This window comes from Danaus plexippus, chromosome 31 (genome assembly GCF_018135715.1).
Source record: "Danaus plexippus chromosome 31, MEX_DaPlex, whole genome shotgun sequence".
NCBI classification, from domain to species: Eukaryota; Metazoa; Arthropoda; class Insecta; order Lepidoptera; family Nymphalidae; genus Danaus; species Danaus plexippus.
In genome coordinates, this window is record NC_083558.1 from 1734613 (window position 1) to 1762566 (window position 27954).

The following is a 27954-nucleotide window of genomic DNA, read 5'->3' on the forward strand; positions in this document are numbered from 1 at the left end:
AATATTTTGCGTTCCGTTTGACGTCCGAAGTCCATTAAGAGAGTACATCGCCGCCTTCGCCTCGCTTGGCCGCTAGATGTCGCTACTAATTGTCGGTAAGGGATTACCGACCACCCTCCCTGACGCTTACAGTTCGGTTCAAATCTAGCTATAAACACAAGATACCATTTTCGAGCCGAGCACTAAGTTATAATATTTGTCACGAGTAAATTTTTTTTTAAATGCTGTTGGGAGTACTAGTGAATATAAAATGAGTTGTTGGAAGGATATGGTGCCTAGTGAAAAGTTGAAGTGAAAGAAACGCCGAAGGAGAGCTAATCTGCAGGATCTGGAGGAAAGGGACGTGTCACAGTAGTTGGTGAGTTTTTTAGATAATGTTTAACGGCAAGGTTTGCTCCCGCTTGGAATAAGTACCCTCATTTAATAACCTAATTAATTTATTATTCTTGGTCAATGAACAATTTGTATACCCGTCAGAATTAGTTGCGGGTAGTTTGGTAAATTTGAACGTGACGGCCAAAGAACATACTTTAGCGAAAGCAAAGGCGGCTCGTGTCGACAAAATAAGTTATGCAAAGATTTGACTCAACTGACTGGAATGCGGTTCAGCATACAGACGTCCAGAAAAATATGCGGCCTTCCCGGCATTTACTGAACTAAAAGTAAATGAGGGGCGACGTTTAGAAGATCTTTTTACTCTTTTACGTTTGTTTTAAATGAAACGTAGTTTTGCTACGTTGTCGAATGCATTTTAGCTCAAAACCAAGCTATAAATTCTGCTTTACAAGTTCTGGTTGACTGGTGTGCCGCTGCCGACATTCAACTTAACGCGACCGTTATTTATGAAAAATTATACCAGTCACTTAGAAACGAATCCGATTACAAAACGGGTTTTCGATTACAAATAATTTGAGGAAAACGAGCTGAAGATTTAAATATCCGTCGGTGGGAAATAGTTAAAAAATAATGAGATCAATTTTGAAAGAGGAGCTTAGTAGGATACCTCCTTCTTGGTCTCGTCGCAATTACCCACTATCGAGGTTGTCTTGCCGCATCCCGGTACTCCGCTTTTTCCGATTAATGGTTGGAACCGCCCAGTCCTCGAGGTGAGTGGCTTCTAGCAGTTCTTCTGTTTATGTAATTATACTGCCCTCGATGAAGATTCTGGTGAACTCGTTTATGCCAGGGGGATTTCTGTTTCCTAACTCTCAGGTAGTTGAGATCTTCCTCATGTTCTCCTAAATAATGGTACTCTGAAGCTTCCACACTGAAGAGGTGATCTTCTACTTCACCCTTATAGAAGCCAGTGAAGAATGCGTCTAGAATTTATAATTTTGGGTGGTTCTTTGCTGATCTTGGCTATCGCTGAGAGGAGTGATCTGGTTTGGCTAAACTGGGATCTGTTGTGTTGTGCCTCCAACATTAGTATGGTCTTGTCCTCGGCTTACGAGTCGCGGAATTTGTGGTTTTCGACGTTCACTTCGCTCATTGCCTCCAGAATTTACTTCCTGAAAGGGTAATGACAGGGAGGGTAGTCGGTAATCCGTCACCGACATTTAGTGGCCATTTCTAGCGGCCAAGCGAGGCGAAGACAGCGATATACTCATAATGAACTTCGTTTTGTATTATTTTTTGTTTTATTCAAAAAAAAAATTTAGACAGTTCTTTATAATTTGAGAAAAAATAGATCGTTTACTAAGAAAATTTTGCAGGGTTGAAGTAATATTGTTTAAAAGGAATTTGTATTTATGTCTTTCCTACGTTCAGACATTAGAAAGTATAGTATATATACATATATATATATATATATGTCGATTTAATTTTCTTTGACTTCTAGAATTTCAATATATTTCATAAAAAACAGAGGCCAAAAATGGCCACATTATTCACAAACCGTATAATTATTTTGTTCACAGAAATCAAAACGACAGTAGTATTTCACAAATAGTTTTATTGTAAAAACATTCGATTCACATCTACAACCTTAAAATATAACATACATTGAACGCGCAAGTTAATGATATTAAAAATTTAAAATTAAGTACCAAGTTTATAAATGCGGGAGATAATTCAAGTTGTATACAAAACAAGATGGCGTCTCTATAGCGGGACGTGCACCGACTCCTTGTGGTCGTAATTTTGATCGTCTTCCTCCTCTTCCTCGTCGAAGCCTACCTCTTCATCATCCACGTTAGCCTCCTGCATCATATAAGAATTTAGCAATCAATTTATTGTTAAATATATATTATTTCTTAATATAAAACTGTCTTTATAGTACAATGCGTTAGACGCTAGATGGCGTTGTATTCATATAGTTCCGTTTGTGCAGGAAAACAACTATAGTCATAAATTTAAAATTTTGTTAATATTTTATACATATTAACTAGTTTTCCCGCGTAGATTAAAATATTCTTATTTCTTATATATATGAATAAATTAAAAGTTGAATGATAACTCAATAACTAATAATAGTAAAACGCTCACACAAAGTACAGTCATCGTCTCCTAAAATATGCCTACGCAAGATATACAAAGAACTATTAGATTTGTCACAGATACCTTCCTAAACGTATTTAAATTAATAGTTATAAAGATAACCACTTGGAGTGTTGCCATACAATAATATGTAAATATAATAACGACGATTATGTAGTTTTTTAAAATAATAATACCCGCGTATTATATCCGAAAAATATTAGTTCCATTTAAATGAATAAAATTAGAGAGAATCTAAGATCTCATTATATAGTAATGACGTTGATGTACCTGGTACTGTTGGTACTCTGATATGAGGTCGGCCATGTTGCTGGCCGCCTCCGTGAACTCCATCTCGTCCATACCCTCGCCCGTGTACCAGTGGAGGAACGCCTGGAACAAGTTCATGTATGTTTCATTCACATCAATAGTAATTATAAGAAATGAGACGTTTTCTGGAAAGAAAATTTATCGCCTCGATAAATTTATATCATTTAATGAGTTGTATAGATATATTTTTACATAAGGATAGTTTTTTTTTAATATTTTAGATAAGATATTTTTTTATACGTCTCGGGTTCATCAAAAATTTTTATACCCTGAGTAATATTCTTTATTATATTTTATACGCTCATAGTTTAGTGTGTTAAGAACTCACTCTTCTCCGGAACATGGCGGTGAACTGTTCTGAAATGCGTTTGAATATCTCCTGGATAGCGGTGGAGTTGCCGATGAACGTGGCGGACATCTTGAGGCCGCGCGGCGGGACGTCGCAGACGGCCACCTTCAGGTTGTTAGGTATCCATTCCACGAAGTAGCTGGTCGGATTAGAGATTACGTGGAACACAGAGGAATATATATATTGATTATAATGTGCACTAAACTTAACTAAACTGTTATATTCTGTTTAACTGTGGTGTTTCGGAGAATATTTAAGGATAATTATGTATTACCTTTTACAGGATATATGAAGCGTTTCTCGTTTGTTATTCATTAATCCACTTATCCTCAATGACAACGACCTATCCCACTTCTATCTCACCTCGAGTTCTTGTTCTGGACCGCCAACACTTGGTCGTCGACCTCTCTCATGGACATGTGACCTCTGAACACGGTGGCCACTGTGAGGTAGCGGCCGTGACGGGGGTCGCAAGCCGTCATCATGTTCCCAGGGTTGAACATCTATTGTGATTAATGAGAGTGATATCTATCGGTGAAACTTGGAATCACATGAATTAGAGAAACGTTTTGTTCATAAAAACGCCATCTATCGTCGGAAATGCTGTAGCACTAGCACAAGGCTCAAACTGAATTTTTCTTCATTAAATAAATATGTGCAGATTATGTTACATTTCATAATATAGATGAATTCTAAATAAATTTTTAAATATTAAATGAACGTGAATCAAAGTTTTCTAAGAATTATATCAACTAATGACTCACTTGGCTCATAAGCTCCGGAACGGTCTGAGGGCGGTAGTTGAACGAGTTTCTTGCTGTCAGAGGAGCGAAGCCTGAGGAAAGATAATGTATTTTGTTAATGCTAAGAAAAATAATTCTCACACAAGGACGCATTTTTAGAATTCAGTAACGAAATTTGTTTAAATTTAAAATTCCAAGAGGATTACTCAATTCAGAAAATTTACAAATAATATTCTTATTTTGTAAAAATGATAATAGTTCCAGCTATTATTTTTTCATAGCAGACTCTTTTCAAATTATCATGACTTGCTGTTGAAATGTTAGGAGTCAGAAAATAAAGAAACTGAATTAAATTCTGTCAAAGGAAACATAAACTTTAAGAAAATTTGGATAAATCACAAAACAAAGACTTGCTTGCTTAGGTAGGTTTTAGGTGATATTTAAAATATATTGGCATTAACACTCTCTTAAATGAGACATTACAATATCTCTTCATATAGTTTTAAATTCTAATAGACTTTACCGGGCATAAAAAAGTGCAGTCTCGGGAAGGGCACCATGTTGACGGCCAGCTTCCTGAGATCAGCATTCAATTGTCCAGGGAAACGCAGGCAAGTCGTGACACCGGACATTGTCATCTGGTGGCAAGGAAGATGGTCTTAATCGAGATGATACTGTGTTTAAGATACAGCTTGTCTTGATTTTTAATGTTCAGCGTTACTTCCAGTAATGTTCTACAAAATGGCTGAAGCCAGTATTTACAGTTTTCGAATACAAGTTGATACTCAAATGTCGCCATAACAAAATTACAATGGTTCAGTATTATGATTAACTATAGTCAGTCATAAAAGTAATTCTATACATTATAGTATATTTTAAGTAGCATAGCACAGATGGCGCCACTTGTAACGAGTGTCAGAATGTGTGATGATAAAGATATAGGTGATGAGTGAGCCATGGCGGAAAAAGACTGGACGATATTACTGATGATGAATGTAATTATATGAAAATTAATAGAAAGAGTGCTTTGGTTTTGGCTATTGATAGAAGATTTCAATCTACATAACATTGTGTAGGTATTCGATTTTACCTGCAGAAAAGAAATAAACTCTCGTCTATACACTAACTCTTAAAATAACAAGAGTGTAATTGAAATATTTCCAGTAAACATTTATATATTTTCCTTAAACTGTATCTGTGTCAAATTTTTTTTTTCGTCACAAAACCTTTCAACGAAAATTATTTAGATACAGAAATGTTGACTGTGAAGAGTAAAAAATTCGTTTTTACTTTGAAGTAGTAAAATAATTTACGTATATTATATTATAAATATATCAGTGACATATATATTTTATCAATTTACAAACAATGAAGAGTTTAATGAGATATATGATTTTCGCGAGTTTTATTCATTTAAATGAAACTAATATATTTCGGATACACTACGCGGATATTATCTCATCGTCTCGTCCGCCCGTGACCACGGCTGCTGAAAAGTAACCGAAACGTCGTGATTATGCAGTTTTTTAAATAATAAAATCCGCGTAGTATATTCGAAATATATTAGTTTAATTTAAATGAAAAGTTTCATCAAAATCATTTTAGCCGTTTTGTAATTATTTAAACGATATAATATAGCTACCATGAAATATAAATTGAAATTAAGTCGTATAACTGATAATGACCTGCGTTTATCAAGGACTTGATATAGATCGCTTTAATCCGTTGTATATCAAAGAACAAGTGGAGATAAGAAACGTGTATTACAGAATTGAATACATTTGGAAACGGATTTGGAAAAAGTTAAAGGTCTGGAGGTTAAAGGCCGCCTCTCACGTGAGGGGGTTCGAAACCTGGCGAGCACCAATGTGATCTTTTCCAGTCATATGTACTTTGTAAGGGTATTTAGACGCCACTGACGGACGGTGAGGGAAAACATCGTGAGGAAACCTGGTCTTATAATTTCAAATTATAAGTTTGTAATCGCCAACCCGTCTTGAGCGAGCGTGGTGATTAATGTTCTAACCTTCTCCATGTGAGAAGAGGCCTTTGCTCAGCAGTGAGCTTCTATACGCTGGTGATGATGATGATGATGATGGAAACGGATCACTCAGTGAAGCCCCTCAAAAAATCATCTCATAAATTATTTAACTGCTCGTCTTGGCGTCACATACAGGCAACAGCAGTTTCATTGACAGTGAAATTTAATGTTTTTTACTTTAATAACAACGTTAAAACTGTTTTTATGTGACTGTAAATGTTAAACGAACTCTGAAGACTAAGTAAATTTATGTTATTGTCTGAGAGAAACCATTTTTTTTCTGCGTGATATAATTCTTAAGACTGCTTGTACGGCGACCCTTGATAAATGTCACTGACATGGTCCTCGTTAATAAGGTCGTCAGTCATATATAAAACAATAGTATTTTTATCAGTTCATTATTTTAGGCTAAACATTCAGTTAGTATTAAAAAATCCTTCATTAACTTTGACTCCTTTTAAGGCTCTTGCATAATCTAACTTGAAATATAAACCCGAGATGTCTCGCTTCCAATTTAGTTAAATATTTGATATGTGCTAAATTTGGTAAACAGAAAAGTTTCTAAATCTATAATTTACAGTGGGTAAATATAAAACAAACTCACTGATATCAAATGATTCAGATCGCCGTAACTTGGGCTGCTCAATCGCAACGTTCTGAAGCAAATGTTATAAAGGGCTTCGTTGTCGATGCAATAGGACATATCCGTGTTCTCGACCAGTTGGTGCACAGACAGAGTCGCATTATACGGCTCCAGGACAACTTCGCTGACCTAAAAATGTTAGCAAATAACTATTATATACCTATTAAAAAAATATCTATCAATAAAACATTAAAATTTTTGGAAATTTATTTCCGGTACATACAAATCAATTGATAAAACAAATCTATATATCAATAATCTTTTTTATTAATAATTCATAATCATCGCGAGGAGGGCAATTGAAATTGTATCAGTAACATTTATTATGGGGAGATAAGGTGAGACAATGTGTCACTATCTATTGGACCTACTACAGGGGTTTCACCAAATGCCTATGTTACCTTGGGTGATGGCACAACACTGAAGGTATTCATAATACGATCAGGGTACTCCTCTCTGATCTTGCTCAACAACAGTGTCCCCATGCCTGAACCAGTGCCTCCGCCAAGAGAATGTGTCATTTGGAAACCTGGTTGAAGTTTACGTAGATGATATTACAATCAGTGTGATTCACATATTGTTTATATTGACAGATCTTTGTACTTCCTGCTTTATATAGAATCGTTATGAAGAAAAAGATGTAGGTATAGACAGCTGTATCTAAGATGATAGCAAAATTTGGGTTTTTGGCCGAGCGATATATTGAACAGATTTTAGAAATCTTGCATTTCTTTTTTAACGTATATTCTTTGTAAGTCATTGTTTATTGGACACCACCTTGCAGACAGTCGCAACCTTCAGCCTCCTTCCGGATAACATCCAACACAGCATCAACGAGCTCAGCGCCCTCTGTGTAGTGACCCTTGGCCCAGTTGTTACCTATTACGAGATTGTTACATTAAAACTCTCTTTACTCTTTAGGGTTTGAAACAAAAAAAATGATATTTGGTTGGTAATATTCAATGGAACTGAACACTCACCAGCGCCGCTCTGTCCGAATACGAAGTTATCAGGTCGGAACAGTTGTCCATAGGGACCTGAACGCACTGAGTCCATGGTCCCTGGCTCCAGATCCACGAGAACAGCCCGAGGAACAAATTTACCTGGTATGATTGGATAAGAAAATTGATATTAATGTGTCTTTAACTCATACTAAAATACTAGTTATGTATACAGTATAGGTGATTGAAATCTGGTTGCTCGGAAAAACTTTTCACTTGATTTATGAGAAATAAACAATATAGTTGAGTTATAGTCTACTTAAAACCATTTTCTTAGTAGATACAGTCTCATATTAAAAATATATTAGGATGCATTAGCGATCATAAATGCAATGGCCGGTGTAGTAAAACCCTTTCTTGGAGACATTGTAGACATGTGTATTTTATATAATTTGAATATTTATTTGGCGCCAAAAAGTAAAAATTACGATACTATAAAAGAAATGTGATGCAAAAAGTATAACTTATCTCATAACAGAGATTTCTACAAGAGATCATTTTGATAGAAAAAAAAAACAAGAATTTTGGTGTACATAAAGAAAAAAAAGGAAAAGGAAAAAAAATATAACCTTAAAAATACATACTGCGATCTAACACTCTACTACACGTTTTTTTAAATTATTATTTAGAACTGCATACTCCCGAAGTTTCGGTTGCTTAGCAACCGTGATCACGGACAGACGAGACGTCGGTAGTATGTTATTCAAACTAATAAAAACGCGTAGTAATCTGAAAATATTTCTTTTTATATACTTATATATTGAACACCCTGTATAATTGTTGTTCGCTACCTTCAGCGGCTTCATTGTAGTACACGTTGAGGCGTTCGGCTTGCAGGTCGCTCACTCCCTTGTAGTAACCATTCGGATCTATGCCATGTTCGTCCGATATCACCTCCCAGAACTAAGACAATCAATCAGATGCCATAAATACATCATACAATGTCATGTACTAGCACTAGTTTTTTATATATTAATTCTTTAATTTATATAATATTATTGTAATGCAATGATCAACACACAAACACTACACACGGATATGTATAAGACTTTCCACCGATATAATGACTCATCCCGACATGTCGTAAGGCTAGAGACTAGAAATTTGGTAGGAATATTCCTTCCGCCAAGAGATCAGCTAGGACAGGATTTGACGATATTCCACCCACAAGGGTAGTTCCGGGGGCGTCAATTATGAAAAATTATCTATCTTAAAACACAGCTCCTACATGCTCTACATTTTTTAGCAAGCAAAGGGTGTGTTAGCAATGAGTAATTTAAATTATTGTATTATATGGAGCCCGAAGCGTACGGTAACGGCTGGTAATATATATATAAACATATATAGCAAACGTCTTTATACGCTATACGCAAACATTAATAGGAAAAAACTATTCTAACTATGAGTAGAATCATTCAAGCAAGGTCTTTACTGCGGTTGAAATTTAATATCACGAGCGGCTTACAAAATGATTATAGGTTATCTGATACTAGGCTCTAGAGAGACAATAAAAACAATTATATATACATATATATTATTACTTTAGGGACGTCATATAAATATACTATTGTCTGTTATATCTGAATAAGTTAGGAAAGCAGCCGGCATCAACCTAATTGCGATCTCCGTAGCTTATTTAGACTAACTACACGTAACTATCAAGATAATAACACAAGATTTTCCTTGGTACACATTTAAATGAAACGAAGATTTTTCTATTCTTTTATTATTTTATATCTACATTATTCCGACATATCAGACGCGAAGTGACATAGATACATTTAAAATATAAAAAATTGTGTAGTACGTACCTATATCCAAAAATCATAGACATATATTAAGTTATATATATTAGTAAAATTAAAAACATGGCGTCCGTAAATTCACTTTTATAATATAGAAATGTGTGAAGAAATTAGCAAATAATTACTTATCCTTTAAAAAATCATATTAAATGATATTGAAAGATAATTTAGTATTATTAAATAGTAAATCCCGGTGATGTCTTCACGAGTGTATAAGCAAAAAAGAGGTGAATATTTTGTTTGAATGTTTCGTAAAGACTATTATTAATCTTAGAAGAACAATCTAATTGTAAAATCTCCACATATTTTTCGTTTCATTGCTGTAAATGTTCATGCATTTTTTGTTATGGCGATTTTACGAAAAGAAGATTTAAAATTGCCACAGATAATAAATGTTTATGTTAAAATTATTAATAAAAAATATATAACATATATTTTTAAGGGTCTTACAATACACGTATAAGAAGAAAAATCTAAATATTTAGAATGAGTTTAATTCACAGATTATATACAATTATTACTGTTGATAACACAGATTATTAAAAGGTATTACTTTTTTTTTAAATTTAATACGAAAACCCTCAAGTCAACTTTTGTTTGGTTTCATCCTTGGATATATGAATGAAATTCAAGTTGATGTTTCTGGGTCATTGAACTTGATGGTAGAAAAATTTAATTATAGACAGATAAAATTAACGTCAATAATATTATTACTTAAAATCGAAAAAACTAAACATCTCGTTTTTACGACGAAATTATTTTTTTCTTTTTTTTTTTTTTGCAAAATAACTGATAATTATTCAATAAATTATATTAACTTTTAGCTCATGAGAACTAATAGCATAATCGATTCATGAATTACAAAGTATTTATTAATATAATCAAGAACCTTTAACTATGAACTAACTCTAACTCTAACTTTAACTATGAAGTCGGAATAATGTCTGCATTAAAATTAATTTAATATAACATTTATATCGAATATCATATATGTTTATATTTTGTTAAATGTCAAATTATAGAAAATTCGATTCCGTAAAACACTTGTTATACACATTGTCATAATATGTGACACATCATTGAAGTACGTACAATCCAAATTAGCAACTAGCACGAAGTTCGTGCATAAAAATTCAAGGAAAAGTTGCTTTGGTGTCAAAAAGCTTACATTTAAACTATAAATTAAACTACATTAAATAAAAGTAGTCTATTTTATACAATATCAGAGCTAGCAAATAAAATTCTAATTTTGTTTGAGTTTTAATTTAGAATATGACGTATAAATACCTTTGAACCAATCTGATTACCGCACTGGCCCGCTTGCACATGTACTATTTCACGCATTTTCAATACTTAATAATCACTGTCTCTTTTAATAATTATTAAAAATATCAAAGTCTAAACGAAACTAGCATAGAGTTGGCTAAAATGATACTCGACTTTATCACAGTCTTATCAGTACTGACTCGTATTTGATAATGATATGACAGATTACACTTGCCCATTTTCAGTTGACCTTCGATCGAATGTATTGTAGCTCGTGAACTGGGTCTTCCTTGTTGGAAGTCAACAGAATAGTCGTCCAAATTAAGATGGTATTTAGATGGAATCAAATGTAAGACGACTGAGGTGTTATAAAATTAACAGTTTTTTTTCTTAGTAATCAGTTTAAGGTGTGTTTTATAATGTTGGCACTATTTTCAACTCAATTTTTTTAAATGTTTATAAATACATACATACAAAAAAACTATAGTCGTAGTTTTTTATATTACATTAATATGTTATACGATGCCATTTAGTAACATTGAGATATAACAAAATACATTTTTTTTTATGAAGGTGTTTGCATAAAAAAGAAAATCATCTAAACATTTATAATAATAATAAAATAAGAAACAATTATTTCTTAAATTAAAATTAAAAAAACGTTATGAAAAATGTAATTAAATTTTAATTCAGAATTAATGTATACATTAGTGAAAAATATTTAACTTTGAAGTTTGAAGTTTGAAATTTCTAAACATTGCTAAGAACGTCAAACAAATTTTGTATTGTAAAAAGTTTTCGCAATTGATAACAATGGGATAAATAAATAAATAATGTGGTTATATAACGAAATAATTGATAATAAACAAAAAAAAATGAAAATAAGTAACCAAAATGAAATTGATTAACACTTTATTGACATTCGCGATATGTTTTACATTAATTTTCGGTGATTATATAGTTTTCAAGAGTAAATATTCGAATAATCACATGTGCCGTGCATTTACCGATAACTCCGTCCACGCTGCTGTCGGTTTACTCTCGTCTTTACTTTTTTTTAACCATGGAATTAATGTAACGAGCCAAGTGTATATTAGTAACGTATTTTTATGTACCGCAGTCTCATCCTTGATAGACATTGATCATTTTATTTTGGCGAAATCATTCCATTTTGCGGTGAGTAACACAGTGTGTTTATTACTATTGATAAGGATATAGTTAACCTAATTGATATTATATAGAGAATAGCAAAACAAGTCATGATCTTAACTGCAGTTCGATTACTTCGATATAATCCGGCACTGGCAGCAGCAATAGAAAAAAAAATAAGATGATACAAAATTTTTGAACTTTCAAAAATAAAATTCACAAACATTATAACTGACATATTATATATATATTTTTTATCTACCAAAAAAGTTCTATATAAAGAATTAAATTATATAAAGAATAAATAGTATGTATTTAATTTCTAGGACCTGGCGAGTTTAAACCGACGAGGTATATTCCATTGCAGCACATTCTGGATTATCATCACAACACTCCTGCTTTTATATGGTCGAGTAACTCACAAAATAAATATATACATATCGGCATTTATGGTCATAATAGCATTTACAAGTCACCACATTAGAGACGCTAACCGGAGAGGTTTATGGCTGTTCCCGTTCGGACATACCCCTCCGATAAATAAATATATATACATACCTTCGACTTGTTTGTTGCCGATGACCTTGGCTTATATTTACAATACATGTAAACCGTATACGTACAGTGTTAGTCGGGAGATTGTTTGATACAAATCAGATTGATTCCTTACTCATATGGTTTTGATGGGGATCAATAAACTTACTTCGACTAAATTATTATTTGCGCCCCCCATATTTTGTCTATTGCCCATTATGAGAATAAATTTGATTTAGCACCCCTTTATTTTAACCTACTGAACAATATCTATAACTTATCCTAGCTAAATGAGATTACAAATCACTCAGGCCTCTACACAACGCCACATCTCTTTGCGGGTCTCTTACCGCCTCACGCCTGCAGCGCCCGCGAGGGGGCGTCTCGCCCGCTTTGCCTAATTCTTGTTTATTATGCAAATAATATTTTAGTTACGTATAAATGTGAAAGTTTACATTGAATTTTTTTTTTTACGTATAAATATATATTTTTTCGTCACAATAATTTTATTTATAAATTATTATTAATAGCAAAATCTATATTTATTTAATTTGATCTTATTGGATCGTTTTTTTTTTTTTTTGTAATTTGACATATTACGTCATCGTGACCCAATGATCGGAATTAATGTCGCGTGATAAGGAATTTAATCGTGAGTTACTTTTATTATGAACTATTAAAATATATTAGTAAATTGCTGTTTTATTTTCGTAATCTATTATCTGAATACATCTTCAAAGAAGTAAAAGATTTTAGGTTTGGGCATATTAAAGCTCAGTGTCGGTATAAGCCTAGGTGCTATAAATATGCGCGGGTCTGCGGACGGGCAAGGGTAGCTCGCCGCCCACTCGAACCAGACTCAAGCGTACGGCGCGTAGCGAACCGCGCGCCTCAAAGATCCATCAGACTACCATAGATGGGTTACTGAATTAGTAAGGAACTTGTGCTCCCGTCTCTCTTTGACTTCCATTTATATTGGCGTTTCCACTATCTACCTCATACTTCAAAACTACTTTCACCGCTCTTCGTCCCCGAGCTATATGCCCAATAGGTTGCGACAATCTGGCTCTCCTGTCCCTATTTCTGAGTTTCATTGTGCACTCCATGGTCACAAAGATTCGACTCCTGGTGAAGACGGGGGTTCGCTATCCTTTTTCAACACGGCTCAATATTAAATCCAAAACATACTTTCTTATGCTGATTTATCTCATTTTTGAATCTGGCAACATCGCTCCTTCCTGGAAATTAAAAGAGAGCACTTTGTTGGTGTTTTCCTAAACATTACCCCTGCATACGACAACGTGTCTCTTAAGTTGCTCTGACAGAAAACGCTTCAGCTGAGTTTTCCTCCGAAGATGAGCCATTTATAGTTCTTTTTCATCCAGGTCAATAGTGGTAAAAACTACTGCCCTTTCTATTTACAAGCTAAAATTAAGATTTGACTCTAATAATGATAAAAAATAAAAAATAATATTACTGAGCGTGAGAGATAACATTAAAATTTACAAAGGACTATTAGTGTTATCGTAAGGCGATCTCTGTTCGTGTCTCAGCGATACTGGCAGAATATAATGTGTACTTTTTTACACGGCTGAAGGTCACCGTAATTGTTTGATCATTAAACAATTAACTAATGTATTTTATTCAATTTTTAAACTTTTTCAACAGAACATAAGGTTTGTTTCTATTTGACGATGACCAGCAATTTTTTTTATAAAACCACTCCCATCAACTTAAAATATCGTAAGTCGTGTGTTTAGGGCAACTTTTTTTTTTTAATTTTATTACTATTAAAATGAGACAAAGGCTTTAAAAAAATATTAAAAAAGGCTTTATTAGGGTCATCTGTTACTTAAGAAAATGAATAAAATATACATCTTAATAAAATGGAATTACGTTTATAAGTAAAGAAAGGGACCCTCGATATTTCGTTACTTTTATACCAGAATATTTAATAAAATGAACAAAAAGTAACAAATAAATAGGTTTTTGAGTTTTAAAATTAATTTATATGTATTCTAGTTAAATATTGATTTAAATATAAATTAGATGTCATTAAAAATTAAATCTGATACGACGCGGGGTCCGATCAAACAAAATATCTAACTATTTTACTTATCAGCGACATTAGGTCGAAGGTAGATTGAAATTTGAACAGACAACTATTTGAGTTAATTCAATTTAAATTAACTATCCCTCTGGCCACACGACGGATTCAATCCAATCAAGATATGAGGACACCCTTGTGTAAATAGCCGGTGTCCCTTTGAGAGCACAGCCTGGCCCGAAGGAGGTGATGGCTACAACGTAGAAGATGCATTTATTCTGTCTGGAGACGACTTGGAGTGGAGAACCTGAGTCACCCTGGAAGGTCAATGAGATGTGAGTTATATGTCTGGGAAGTTCGTGTATGCTTTCCGGTCTACTTTTTCATATATTATATTTTAAATAAACACAGATAATAACATATATATATATATGTTATGTGTATATGTAGTAGATTTTGGCGTTATGTAAATGATATAAATCTTTGTTTTGTATACAATCAAACACAAACAAAATAATGAGATCTAAGACTTTCGCGAGTTTTATTAATTTAAATGAAACTAATATTTTCGGATACACTACGCGTGCTTTATTTTTGGTTATAGCTACACAATCCCGACGTTTCGGTTACTTTTCAGCAGCCGTGATCACGGGCAGACGAGATGTGAGTGTCTCTCAGTTGGTCCTTGTTATTTTATAAATAAATAAAATGTTATTTTATAAATAAAAGTAACCGAAACGTCGCGTCGGGAGTGTGTAGTTTTAACAAAAAATAAAGTACGCGTAGTGTATCCGAAAAATATTAGTTTCATTTAAATACAAAATAATCTTCTCTGACCTCAAGCCTATTAGTCTTTTCAATAGGAACTTTCTGTTATCTCATTCATTTTCGACGTTATAGGCCACTTTTTGTCCACATGTTTATTAAATATATACTAAACTCACTACGAGGATTGTGAGAAAAGTGATGAAATATTTTTTTTGCGCAGAAACACATACATGATTCTGTCACACATATGTAGGTACAATTCGTAATAAAAGAAAAAAAATTGGAACCCCCAAATTCTCTTATATATGGTCGTTTGTGGATTCCGAAGTCTTGATTACATATTATAAGTTATCCTTCAACTTCAAATACATTTGTTCTCACCCAATACTACCCTCATTTCATTTTTAAAACCACCAGAAATGTCTTTGGAAAGGGCAAATATTGTGAGTGCACATTCATTCTACAGAGCGCTTTGAGTGAGAAGACATCGTGTGCTGAGATTCTTGAAGATTTAATGACTATTTTACTGTGATGTTTGTGTTGTTCTTAAAAAAATCATACGAAACGAATCATATATGTAGTGAGCGGACTACATTTACCTGGCATGTGTCTTTTCCTCCTCGTAACTCCCCAGCGCACACCTGCGTGTCTCTGAACCCATCCGGCCAGTTGCGATTCCTTTTTGGTGTCAAAACACTTTTACAAAATGAATTGTTGAATAACGACAGCGATACTTTCCTGAGCTCGTCGGAAGTCCGCTGTGTTCCTGGAATTGAAAAAATGAATGTAATGAAAAAAATAAATCTCTTCAATGTCAAGTAAAATTTTGTCAATTTTTTGCTTAAATACGCGTTGCTTAGAACTTGTTTGCGTTCAGAAACTAAACACTTCTATTATCAATGTTCCTTGGTTATTAGTGATCGTCCATACGACTGACGGTGAATCGAAAACGTTCTGATTGTTGGTGTTTAGTTAAATTATTAAAAATTCGGAATTTTTTTAATCTCCAGGTTACCCATCACTGACAAGAAACGCCCGATTCTATCTAGATACATCTAAAAGATTCGTACAATAACATAACCTCTTTGGTACCATATGTTGCTATAAAATAAGCAACTTGTTTACTGGATTTTTGGACCATCGCCGAGCTTAAACTTTAATAGACATAGAAACCATCAACAAAACTGTGATATAGTAATTAAAAAATTACATACAAAAACGGTTTAAGAACATATGTTCGAAGTACATTTTCAGACTCGATTTTTAATGTTCAGCGTTACTTCCAGTAATGTCCCACAAAATGGCTGAAGCCAGTATTTATAGCTTTCGCATACAAAGTTGATACTTAAATGTTGCCATTACAAAATTACAATGGTTCAGTATTATAATCAATTATAATCAGACATAAAAGTAATTCTAAGGATTATAGTGTACTATAGTATATCATGATTAGTAAATCGGTTTAAACTTACGTGGGTCAGTAATACCCCAGCCCGTGGCTACAGCTGTCGTGTACTCCTCGAAGTCAGGTTTACTCCACAAGCAAGCAGGTCTAATGGCCGCCTCGAATTTAACTTCCGTCTCCAATTCCAGCAGCATGATGTCGTTGTATTTGCCCGGGGATTTGTACAGCGGGTGATTTTGTATACTTTTGATTTTGACCTAATCGAAGACATGTTTTGTGTTTTACATACTAACACGAAGAGAATGAAAGACAGAAAACAGATTACAGAGATATATAGACAGAATTATCTAAATCCTCTGAGTTTTGCAAGCAGTTGGATAGAGTTTTTTCGTAATATAGATAACTTACTTAAATGTTATTGAGTTACTTTCTAGAGTAATGAAATGTAAAATCCTTCCCCTTCTTTAAGGTCACGATAGTTAATTTGATGAAGTGTCCTAGAGTGTGATGTTGTCCTAGAGCCCAGAGGTTACAGGTTCGATTTTTTTTGGTGACATATTTTTGTTACCTTCGACCCGAAAAAAGGTATGTTATAAGTCTAACGTCGATTTCTATCTATATGTGTATCTGTGTTTCTGTGGTATAAGGGCTTCCAAAATTAAAAACCGATTTCGATGGTGTTTTTAAATTAGAAAGAAAGTTTCTTTGATTCATTCAAATGATTTTTTTTACGTCAATGGGATTTGCGCCGTCGAATTTCTCCGGTTTAATGTTCTGATCTCCAAGTCTAACGATGACGGGTCTTGGGATTCTCATCTTGGCGTATTTGGAGCAGTGCGCCGCCGTCATCACGAAGTTGGGGCTGATCAGGCTCCCGCCACACAGGAAGGAATATGTCCCTTCAAGGTTTATCCAACCGATCGCTGCCTGAACAAAATAATGTGGTAATATTGCAAGTATATAAAATTATTTCAGTAAAAAACAGAGTTAACGAGATCCAGATAGTACAATCTAAGGTTAAGTCATTTTTTATATTGATTACAATCAATAGTTAACACTTAAGTCTATTATCTCTTTGTACACCACCAATGACAAGTAATCAACATCTCTTCTATACATTTTGTGGAATTTCTCATCAGATTTGAGTAATTTTTTTTGGACATGCCTATCAATATATATATTTTAAGACTTCACTCACCATGTGTGGAAATTCCCCCCTTTCAGCATCTTCGCCCCCCACTATCAAATGCTGTTTATTATAGTCACACTTCGACGTGCTTATGCCGGCAGTTACGTTGATGTTTTCGACCACATCGTTGCTATATTCAGCGCATTCTGTTATATTTTTAGTTTACAAAGTTTTTTATTTGGATTTCATAAAAAATAACCTTCTGAGTTGGAGTATTCGTTAATTTAACCTAATGCTATGCTTTTCTGATGTACTGTGGGGTAATTTTCTGTTACGTTTTATTGAATTTTAGATAAAACATAGTTTCGCTCCGAAAAATAAAATTATTGGGTCTATTCCATCTAGAGCGGCTCAGAAAAGATAAATATCAAACCTCCCAAAGAGGTTTCAGTCACATCAAATTATTATTAAAAGAAAATAAGTTAAAAACTATCACTATATAGTATTTGGTAAGTTCATTGACGATTTCCAGAACGTTTAAAAAAATTGCTTATTAAGAAAAGAAAAAAGTACTTCATGTAATTTTGTTATAAAAATACTAATAATATCAATTATAATTTAGTATTTTATTTACATAAATATATGTGCAAATACACACATACACATATATGTATGTGAATGTGTGTGTGTGTGTGTGTGTGTTTTTGCTATTAATGAGACTGAGAAAGAATATAACCTCCTTCTGTTATAATGAGACAAGAATGACAATGTTTTTATTTACAAGATACAAACGATCCTTACTTTTCTCACTCACTCGGAGCTCATTGTTTGTTGGTCTTGGAACGGGTTCAGGTGACGGAGCTCTGAGCGGTTGAGTCGGAGGTTGGACACTGGGATACAATAAAAAGTGATTATTACCCTTATATCATTAATTTAAATGTACGTGGGAATAGATATTGATGTTTTATATATATATTAATCTTTCTTTCATTTAATTTCCTATGAAAATTATAAATAAAACTCATTTATCGATTATTCTATGTGGGGGCACTTAATCGAATCATACTTTACAAATAGCTTATCTCGCTTCGGGGACGAGCTGTGATATTCTGACATTGCTGGACGGAAAATAACACAAAATTATCAGAAAATCGCCTTAAGGAATCTATATTTAATATAAAAAAGTGCTTTCAAATCTGTATATTCATTTAAGACCTACGACATCAAAAAATACGTCGATGATATAATCATTACACCTTTTTTTGGGACTTCCACTTCTTACTTAGTACTTAGTTACTTCTCTTAGCATCGTTAATTTTTATTTTATTAAATTATTGTATAACATAAAAAGCTTACCGCGACCCTTAGTTTAAACCATATATTTTTTTTATTAAGTTAAATTTATTCTGAAATTAAATTTATTTGCTATCGTTATGTGTTCACGGATCGCTGTATTATATGTGTGTGTGAGTCGTGGTAGTGTGTGTGATGTTTAACATTCAGTGACGACACACACATTGAGGAGTGTTCACGGATCGATGTATTATATGTGTGTGTGAGTCGTGGTAGTGTGTGTGATGTTTAACATTCAGTGACGACACACACACTGAGGAGTGTTCACGGATCGATGTATTATATGTGTGTGTGAGTCGTGGTAGTGTGTGTGATGTTTAACATTCAGTGACGACACACACACTGAGGAGTGTTCACGGATCGATGTATTATATGTGTGTGTGAGTCGTTGTAGTGTGTGTGGTGTTTAACATAAAATAAAATAAAATTGTTCGCAAATACTATCACGTGTTCGAGGCAGTTTCGAAAGAGATTCTAAATGATCAGCGTTACTTCCAGGACTGACTGTCAAAATTACTGTAGCGAGTATTAATAGCTTTCAAATACAAAGTCAAAATATGCTGAAGCCAGTGTTCACAGCATAAATACAAGTTGATACTTAAATGTTGCCATAAAAAAATTGCAATGGTTCAGTTTTATAATTAATACAAATATTGATTTCAATTTAATTACTGTCGATACTTTACTATATAATTATTAAACAGTCATAAGAACAATTCTAAGGATTATAATATATGTATTTTAAACTAATATTCTAATAAACTGAAAGTGTTCCACAAACAAGAAGTAAGTAAGTTCAGTATCCTTACTAATAGTTGTGTAATAAACTCAACACAGTCAGTTCAAAGTTATATCAAGTATGTAGTAGTGAAATAAACTATTAATACTGCCTGTACTTACTTTGTCGTCACAAACTAATGGTAAAGAATATTCTCACTGTTTTTTAAACTAAACCCAATTACGTGTTTGCATAAATATTCCTATTATTTTGACAGCATTAATAATACACATTTTTAAGTAACATTACTTATAATATTTAAATGAAACGAATATTTTTCGGATAAACTACGCGGATTTTTATTATTTTAAAAAACTACATAATCCCGACGTTTCGGTTACTTTTCAGCAACCGTGATCACGGGCAGACGAGATGTGGTAGCACGCGTAGTATACCCGAAATATATTAGTTTCATTTAAATGAATAAAACTCGCGAAACCCTTAGATCTCATTACTTATAATAGTTTGAAATAACTTTTTTACAATAATGACTACAAGTAACTCACTTGACCGATCCAATAGACAACGTGTTATCGCTGCAACAAACGACAATCGTGGTCTCAAATCTCTCACAGAATGTCGGTATTATTCTATTGAGCCTGGAAAAATATTAAAAATTATAATTAAACTTAGCTTTAGTATAGTGTGATAAATGTTAGGAAAATTAGGGATAACTTCTGCATTTAGAAACGACTACCCACAAATACTATAAAAGTGAGGGTAGTTTGAAAGACAAGGCATTTGCTGATTGGCTGTCGTAGAGAAAGGTTGTCGTTGTGAAGTGTCGGCGCTATTTGCAGTGAGTAGTTTTCAGTGTACATCATTCTATTAATTATCTACTGTGCCCAATAGCCGTTTGTTGATTAGGAATATTGATGTGCCACTATTATTTCTTCGAATTCCAAGTTAAACTCATATCTTAGCCGTAAATTGTGATTTGTGTCACTCGATTGGTTTTTGAATAACATTATATAATAACATTTGGCGCCAAGCTTATGAGTCGAGGTGTTTTCACGGCCAAAGAAAATACTGCAGAAAGATCTAATCCACCTAGTCTTATCTCAATCATTTTATCTATTCCTTTTTAAATATTGAACTCATCAGGCGGGAGACAAACATCAAAATTGAAGGTCACAGCACAGTCACCAATACCAATAAAAGCCTCTGTATTTTATGAAGTGCTCACTTTTTCTTTGTCCTATGGACACAAAATTTTGGCAACATTGAAGTGCGTTTCGTATTCAACTGATAGTAAATGTTCTAACATAATATGATATAAAATAAAACAAGAGAATAATAAAGTTTTATCTAAGAAATTTACAATGACATTAGGATATTGAATATTATCTATTGTTTGGTACCATGTTATTTAGTATATGCAAAAGAATAGGAATATCTCGATATGTCTCGTCTTTCCTCATAAATGTTATCATTCGTTTAATAGAATCGATTTCTTAACAAAAACAGTATGTAAAATAAATAAAAATAAAATACAGGTTTTGTCCTTCTTCATACTTTTTTTCTTTTATTAGTCATATGTTAGATTTATTCACATTTCAAACGAAATTCGCGTCCGTCGTCTGAGTAGGTACGTAAATTATTTTATAATGATTTTTCAATCAAAAGGAAATACATATCATAGTTTCTCGTTACTGTGAGAATAATGAAATTTTCCTCGCGTTTTTCTCATTAAGGAAATGTCTACATGTATGTTTATTCTAATAAAATCGAGGAAAATAATAACATATTATTTTCCTTTGACAGGAAAATGAGCCGTGGTGGCCCGGAGGTTAAAAGGCCCGCCTCTCACGTGATGGCGCGGGTTCGAAACCAGGCAAGTACCAATGTGATTTTTCCGAGTCGAATATATTTTCTAACTATTTAGACACCACTGGCAGACGGTGTCACCGAGCAGTGTCGGGATAACCACAAGCCCGGCCGGGAAACTGGCTGGAAGAGAGGCTACAGCAAGCCTCTTAGGGTCTAAATAGTCTCCAAAAAGTGCTGGTACAGAAGGCAATGGGAAGCCACTGCAACAGTGCAGTTACGGCTATAGTTACTATCTTCTCATGAAAATCATCATGTCTACGGTCAAGTAAAGTCATCACTGATACGTGATGACCAGAACATGTCTGTAAAGACTCTTGAGAGATCACTAGACGATAATGATGATGACAGACAAATATGTACATTACTTCTAGATATACGTATGTGTTACTCCTAACTTAATCTTCATGAAACGGAATCGTTAGACTAAATACTGACAGTTGTGAGTTTTTAATTCATACTTCAAGGATATGAAACTTCTCAGCATTCCATGGATACACCGTGCGGGCGCCGGGTCCATGCAGGGAGAGGAGCTTCAACAGTGCCTGGGACTCGACCCCGGTGTAGGTTTAAGAGCTTATCTAACGCGCGTTAAACGCTCACCTCCACCGTCCAAGCTCCTCTCTCTACCTAACCAAATCCGAAACGACCAACATATATCTATCTGGTTCATTTAAACAACAATGCTAACTAATGTGAGAAGCCTTTATATATATATTATAATGTTCTCTTCGTCTTTCTTATTTATATGTTCGATAAATATTGTTTGTTATATAATATTTATAATACGCTAACATTTCAGATATGTTTGTATTAGCGACTGATTTTTTTTGTTACTCTAAGAGAACATAATCTTTGTTTAAAAAACTGATCTAGTTATCACGCTGATAGGAACATCACAATATATCATATATACAAACTAATTTGTTATATATATATATATATGTATTAAATAAAACATAATCTTTTTAACGTTGCTTTTGCTGGATATCACGTAGAATTGGCACAAAATGCCTTCTACATCATACTCTAGCTATGTAGCCATCTGAATGCAAAATTTTATTAAAACGAGCTGAATAATTTTTGACAGTAACAACTAACATTATTCCTGTCAATTATTAAGATACTGGTGAAAGCAACAACTTACGCGTATTCCTGTTTCGCTGACTCGCATCTGGCTGCTGGCGTGCATAGTCCGAGGGTCCTTGTGTTCTGCTTGAGGCACAACTCACCAACTGAAAACACAATCTCCAAGTCTTGACGGTCCACCAAATATAAATATCGCGAGTGAGTTACGTTGCGTTAATATTTTTACGTCGTACGCAAAGAAACAATTGTCTTGGCGGAAAAATATATGTAAATTTAAAGAAAAACAACAATCTGTGGAAACAAACACGAAAATATGGGCCGAGCGTTGCTGTGATGTACATAGAAAAATGTCGGGACTTGCTTGAGCACGTATAATAATTATTAAAATCACTTTCTCGTATAATATTTAAGTTTCAGAGACATTACCTCTTAGTGACGAGAAAAGACTTTATTTATGCCAAACATATCTCATAGAAAAATTGATAGGTAATTAATATTTTTTGTGGACAAAGCATTCATTGATGGCCCAGGCAGGTATTATTTTAAGTGACAAAAAAATATATATGTTCTGTTGGTCCACGAATTGAAAGCCATGATTTTTTTAACGTATGTAGGTTAATGAACGGGTTACTGTCATGTAATTGGAACTGTCAGTTTAGAGTAACAAAGCAGACTTGTGGTAAGGTTAGAGGAATACACATAAAACGCTGCCGCGTTAGCTGCGCGATCTAATAATGTAGAAAAACAAGTATAGAGACTATAGTCGGCAGTTGGTGAAGATTTTTTGGACACAAAAATTTCGTACAACAAAATTCTATTCAATATTATATAAAATAATAAAGAAGAGAGTGATTGAAGTCGTAATAAAATTATTTCAGTTTCGTTCTATTAATTTCTTTAACTGTTTTTATTTAAAAATCTTCGAGTATAATTGATTTTGATATATTTAAATTCTCTTAAGATCTCCCTAATGCTTCCATGCTGAATCCTTCAAAGCCATTACGAACGGATTTACCCTTGCTCCTTTTATGAATCCGATAAACCCTCGGGTTTCACCCAAAAAGGTATAACACGGTCTCGCAAAACTTTTTTCTCATATCATTTTCTAATATGATTAACCCAGTGGGATAATATATATATATTTAATGTAACAAAGCTCGCTTAAAGCAGCTTACAGTAACTGGTTTGTGAATCAAAATACGTGTTTTATATTCATATATATATATGTGTTAGCGAAATATAATTCTTAGTAAAAAATCAATTAATAATTGAAATAATACTCACGTTTCTGCGAATGTCCGAGCTGTGTGATGACCAGGATAAAAAACGACAACACCTCCATTTGTCTGCGTTCCAGTACACCAATCAGACATATATATATATATATAATTTCAAAGGTTAGGAGTATTACGTAAAATTGTTTGTTATTATATTATACGCATCAGACACTTTCATCACGTATTCGTGATCACGATCGCTGTGAAGGTAACAAACGCGTGGTATAGGTATGACAATTTAACTTCAATTTCTATTCAGCCGTCAAAAGGTTTACGAGTAAGTGGTTGTGACTATGAAAATATAATATGTCTGGTATGAAGTTGTTAATTTTATATAGACATGATCATTTCTCTGATTCGGCGAATTTGAAAGAATTTTTTAATTTTTTTTTTAGTTCATTAACCCTAAATGTGAAACTGGAATCAATAGCTGGACTGTCCGTTTGTCACTGGGTTGTATCTAATACACTGTGATAATGAGACACTTGAATATGTCACAGATTATGTATCTGTGATGTCTATAAATAAAATAATTATTTAAAAAGGCTCTAATATATATATTTTTATATAATACGGAACCATTCGTGCGCCGGTAAGTCTCGCGCTTGGCCGATTTTTTAATGAAAAACTAAAGTATTTTTAGCTTTGTTTACTTCTTGGTTAGTTCGACATAATTCGAAAAATATAAATGGCAATACTAACTCTGTTTTCGGGTTATGTCCGATTGACAATTTGTATTAAGAGTTCATATCGGTAAAATGATAATAATATTATCCTGGGATACTAGTTGACACGTTCGTCTTTGCTTCTATTTTAACTAAATGTTTAACTAAGATTACTCGTATCGGTGTATTGTACTGTCAGCTCGATCAGAAGATGAGAGTTTTTGAATACTTCCAGCATAGCGTTTTTAATATTCTGTTCTTTAGAATATTAAACAAGTTTTCGTAGTAAACAATAACTATATAATAAATTTAAGGTAGTTTACAAAAATTTGTCATTCGTATGACCGAGCACTCTTTCTAAAAGAATTAAATTACTCGTAAAGGGAATAGTTACTTATTTAAAGTATGAAGTAATTCTTTTTTTTCTTATTTTTAATAATATAAAAATCATTAAAGATAACTTTGTTATTTTAATGTCATCGAACCTTACTCCAAGTTTCGTCATACAAAACAACGATTTATACTAACATTCACAAACCATCGCACGTGAGTGTCTTCATATATATAAATAAAAACAAACCTATTAACACATCGTTTTTAGTCTGACGTTACAAACATTTGGTAAGTTAAATGAAGATCCAATGCTGGGATTATAACGTGTTACGTTTAATGTATTTCAAAACTTATTAATTATTATTGAATCAATTTAAAGCACTATGTATTAAGATTAACTAATATGACAACTATATACAAGATACGGAGAGGTCAAAGGGAACATATACTGATATATATACATATATATATAGTTTTTAATTACTTCAGTCACAATTTTCTTACTTCTTTACACTTTAATTATAGTTATTAAGTAATTTATTTACCACTACTGTTACTAATCCGAGCTAATGCTTCTTAAATTTATTTTACACAAACAAAGCAAACTCATTAAATACGTTAAATTAGAAACCTTTAAAATTCACGGTCGGTAAACAACCAACTGTCTCACTCAAGACGTATTGGATCGGTTTCAACTAAAATAATTAATATTACAATATTATTGTGTTGTTAAAATATTGTCTGTCTGTATATTGCCTTACCTAAAACAGTTTTTTTCTGTTAAGAACACTAAAATTTATCCTATAAATACATTTATCCGAATTTTATCACAGAGACGTCTTTATAGCACTGCTATTGTTAGTAAATGAACCGGTTGGACATATTTCCTTGTAATTTACCTGCAACATATATATATATATGTATTTATGTATATATATGTATATATATATGTCATACACAAACCGCGCATCCGGCTAGTCGTTTTGTCATAAAATATATGCAATTTGTTAAAGTTATAAGAATATTATGTCCTTATTTTTGGTTAAGTTATATATATATATATATATATGAATAAAATTTTTCGCCTTTATGACAGCGCAGTCTCAAAACCGGTATCAGATTTAGACGCGTATAAATAAAGAAGAGATACACTTACAGCAATGTTTAGTGCAACTCAGTGGGTATGTTTACCACAAGTTTTTTTTATTAAATTAAATACGCAGCGTTTGTTGGTATCCCTAAACAGCACATGACAGTATATATATATATATCATTGATACTGTGTCTTGTTATTACTAACGTTTATTCACAGCCTAGTAAATGTTTATTTGATTTATATATATGTTTTGTTGTGAATATTATTTTTGTGGATACATCAGTAACAACGATTAACATGCGACTTTTAGATCTTAGAACTTTAAAATATTTCCTTAATCTGAAAAATTATATATTGATTGATGATTGATTGATTGATTCGGTCGTTCTTTCATTCATTTGTTTATCTATATAATAGCTCGACAGCTATTGATTTCCTAATGTCATTTCAATTTCTAATTAGTAAATAAATATAAACAACTAGGCACCAGCTCCGGCTTCGCACGTGCTCTTTACAAAAAATAATATATCCTATTAATTTTGAGAATTATTAAACTTATATTATGATAACCTTCAAACGGTACTCCCGATTTAAATGATTTAAAAAGTAATTTACAGATACTGATGTAGGCTTGAAAACGAAGTAATTTATTTTGATAAGGCTTAGTACCGTATTTATGTAAATAGCTTTCCAATAAACGCTTTAGGAATGCCAATTGTTAAAAGTTGTAAAATGGATATAGTATGTTATCCTTAAGGTATAGACATATGCCACCGCGGACTTTTCTGTAGACCTATATAAGATACACAATTCTACCATATATTATTTTGTTATATCTCAAAGACTTAAGGGAGCGTTTTCGTTAAAAGCTCTCGGACGGCTCATTTTTTTCCAACATCTTCAACAAATATCATTTATGTACACACAAGTAAATACAAAATTTAACACATTATATACTAAAACCTTCCTCGAGAATCACGCTATCGAGTGCTGATAGCTGTTTGATAATCGGTGCAGTAGTTTTTCCGTTTATCGCGAACAGACAGACAGACAGACGCGGCGAGGGACTTTGTTTTATAATATGTATTGATATTGATGATTTTAATACACTGAAGCCAATGACTGTAGTTTAATTTTGTGATACTTGGTGATATTGATCAAATTATGCATAATTTTATATTTTATTCGGTGACTATTACTTACAATCCAGTCTACAAAGATATAAAATAGCCGTAATATATACTACTCATTCAATGTACAATTTTATGCTGTAATTTAAAATTAGTTTAGAGACTATAAAATACGTTGACTCGAATTTAATTTGGACTAAAGTTGTGGTTTAGCAAACTTAAATTAGGTATTTGTTGATCATATATACCTATATATCGGATTTAATACAAATTCTTTGTTTTTAAAGGGACACGTCATCGCTGACGTCACTAGCGTCACTTCTCTCAGTGCGTTCCGTGATGTTTCAAAATGAGACTTCATTTCTCCTAAACGTCCTTCTATTTCTAGAAGGTTCTATATCCTTCAACGGTCCGCACTCACTGACCTGTACCGTCGCGCGTCCACACGTCGTGTCTACACCGACATACAAACGTAGTTATACTCTCCCTTAAACTAGTCTCTGATTTAGTTTTAGTTATAACAATAATTATGAATACAAATAAGTTTTTATAACTGATGACGGACACGAGTTATTTTTACGTCTCACCCGTCATTTGTGCTGATATTACCTAATATAAATTAATTAAAACGAAATGAGTTGTACAAAGCAGATTTATGGGGTATGTCAAATGTCAAATGTCAAATGTCAATAGGATCACATCACATCATATAATAAGATAG

The 27954-nt window shown here is 33.0% G+C and overlaps 3 protein-coding genes across 5 annotated transcripts; 1 reads left to right on the forward strand and 2 right to left on the reverse strand.

Moving 5' to 3' along the window:
• Positions 1-1934: 1934 nt before the first annotated feature.
• On the reverse strand, positions 1935-10869 carry LOC116778344 (tubulin beta chain-like). Of its 2 annotated transcripts, none has more exons than XM_032672321.2 (12): positions 10675-10869; positions 8374-8485; positions 7562-7684; positions 7359-7460; positions 6983-7110; positions 6543-6710; positions 4421-4535; positions 3919-3989; positions 3518-3657; positions 3134-3293; positions 2767-2868; positions 1935-2199 (listed from the first exon to the last, which is right to left on the reverse strand). In XM_032672321.2, exons 1-12 carry the CDS (start codon positions 10729-10731, stop codon positions 2101-2103), a joined length of 1377 nt encoding a protein of 458 aa, XP_032528212.1. In that variant the 5' UTR covers positions 10732-10869; the 3' UTR covers positions 1935-2100. The 2 variants fall into 2 exon arrangements, with proteins under 2 accessions (XP_032528212.1, XP_061381739.1); XM_061525755.1 differs by lacking the exon at positions 10675-10869 and adding an exon at positions 9394-9412.
• A 564-nt stretch (positions 10870-11433) lies between these two features.
• Positions 11434-13030, forward strand: LOC116778519 (transmembrane protein 267). Its single transcript, XM_032672545.2, has 2 exons — positions 11434-11829; positions 12129-13030. The coding sequence occupies exons 1-2, from the start codon at positions 11548-11550 to the stop codon at positions 12447-12449; spliced, it is 603 nt and encodes a 200-aa protein (XP_032528436.2). The 5' UTR covers positions 11434-11547; the 3' UTR covers positions 12450-13030.
• A 1114-nt stretch (positions 13031-14144) lies between these two features.
• On the reverse strand, positions 14145-25893 carry LOC116778309 (serine protease snake-like). Of its 2 annotated transcripts, none has more exons than XM_032672269.2 (10): positions 25769-25893; positions 24017-24078; positions 22791-22878; positions 20323-20415; positions 18487-18575; positions 17755-17891; positions 17289-17483; positions 16624-16813; positions 15751-15917; positions 14145-14700 (listed from the first exon to the last, which is right to left on the reverse strand). In XM_032672269.2, exons 2-10 carry the CDS (start codon positions 24072-24074, stop codon positions 14527-14529), a joined length of 1191 nt encoding a protein of 396 aa, XP_032528160.2. In that variant the 5' UTR covers positions 24075-24078; positions 25769-25893; the 3' UTR covers positions 14145-14526. The 2 variants fall into 2 exon arrangements, with proteins under 2 accessions (XP_032528160.2, XP_032528159.2); XM_032672268.2 differs by having other exon boundaries at positions 24017-24209; positions 25769-25885.
• Between the last annotated feature and the right edge of the window lie 2061 nt (positions 25894-27954).

Coding starts and splice junctions, on each gene's coding strand:
- LOC116778309 (XM_032672269.2), bottom strand. CDS start 24,074: ATGGAGGTGTTGTCGTTTTTTATCCTGGTCATCACACAGCTCGGACAT. Junction 17,892..18,486: donor GCTCCGAGTGAGTGAGAAAA/GTAAGGATCGTT, acceptor AAAATATAACAG/AATGCGCTGAATATAGCAAC. Junction 15,918..16,623: donor CTGGGGTATTACTGACCCAC/GTAAGTTTAAAC, acceptor TTTCAATTCCAG/GAACACAGCGGACTTCCGAC.
- LOC116778344 (XM_032672321.2), bottom strand. CDS start 10,731: ATGCGTGAAATAGTACATGTGCAAGCGGGCCAGTGCGGTAATCAGATT. Junction 4,536..6,542: donor ATCTGAATCATTTGATATCA/GTGAGTTTGTTT, acceptor CCTTGCCACCAG/ATGACAATGTCCGGTGTCAC. Junction 2,869..3,133: donor CCGCCATGTTCCGGAGAAGA/GTGAGTTCTTAA, acceptor AACTTGTTCCAG/GCGTTCCTCCACTGGTACAC.
- LOC116778519 (XM_032672545.2), top strand. CDS start 11,548: ATGAAATTGATTAACACTTTATTGACATTCGCGATATGTTTTACATTA. Junction 11,830..12,128: donor CGAAATCATTCCATTTTGCG/GTGAGTAACACA, acceptor TTTAATTTCTAG/GACCTGGCGAGTTTAAACCG.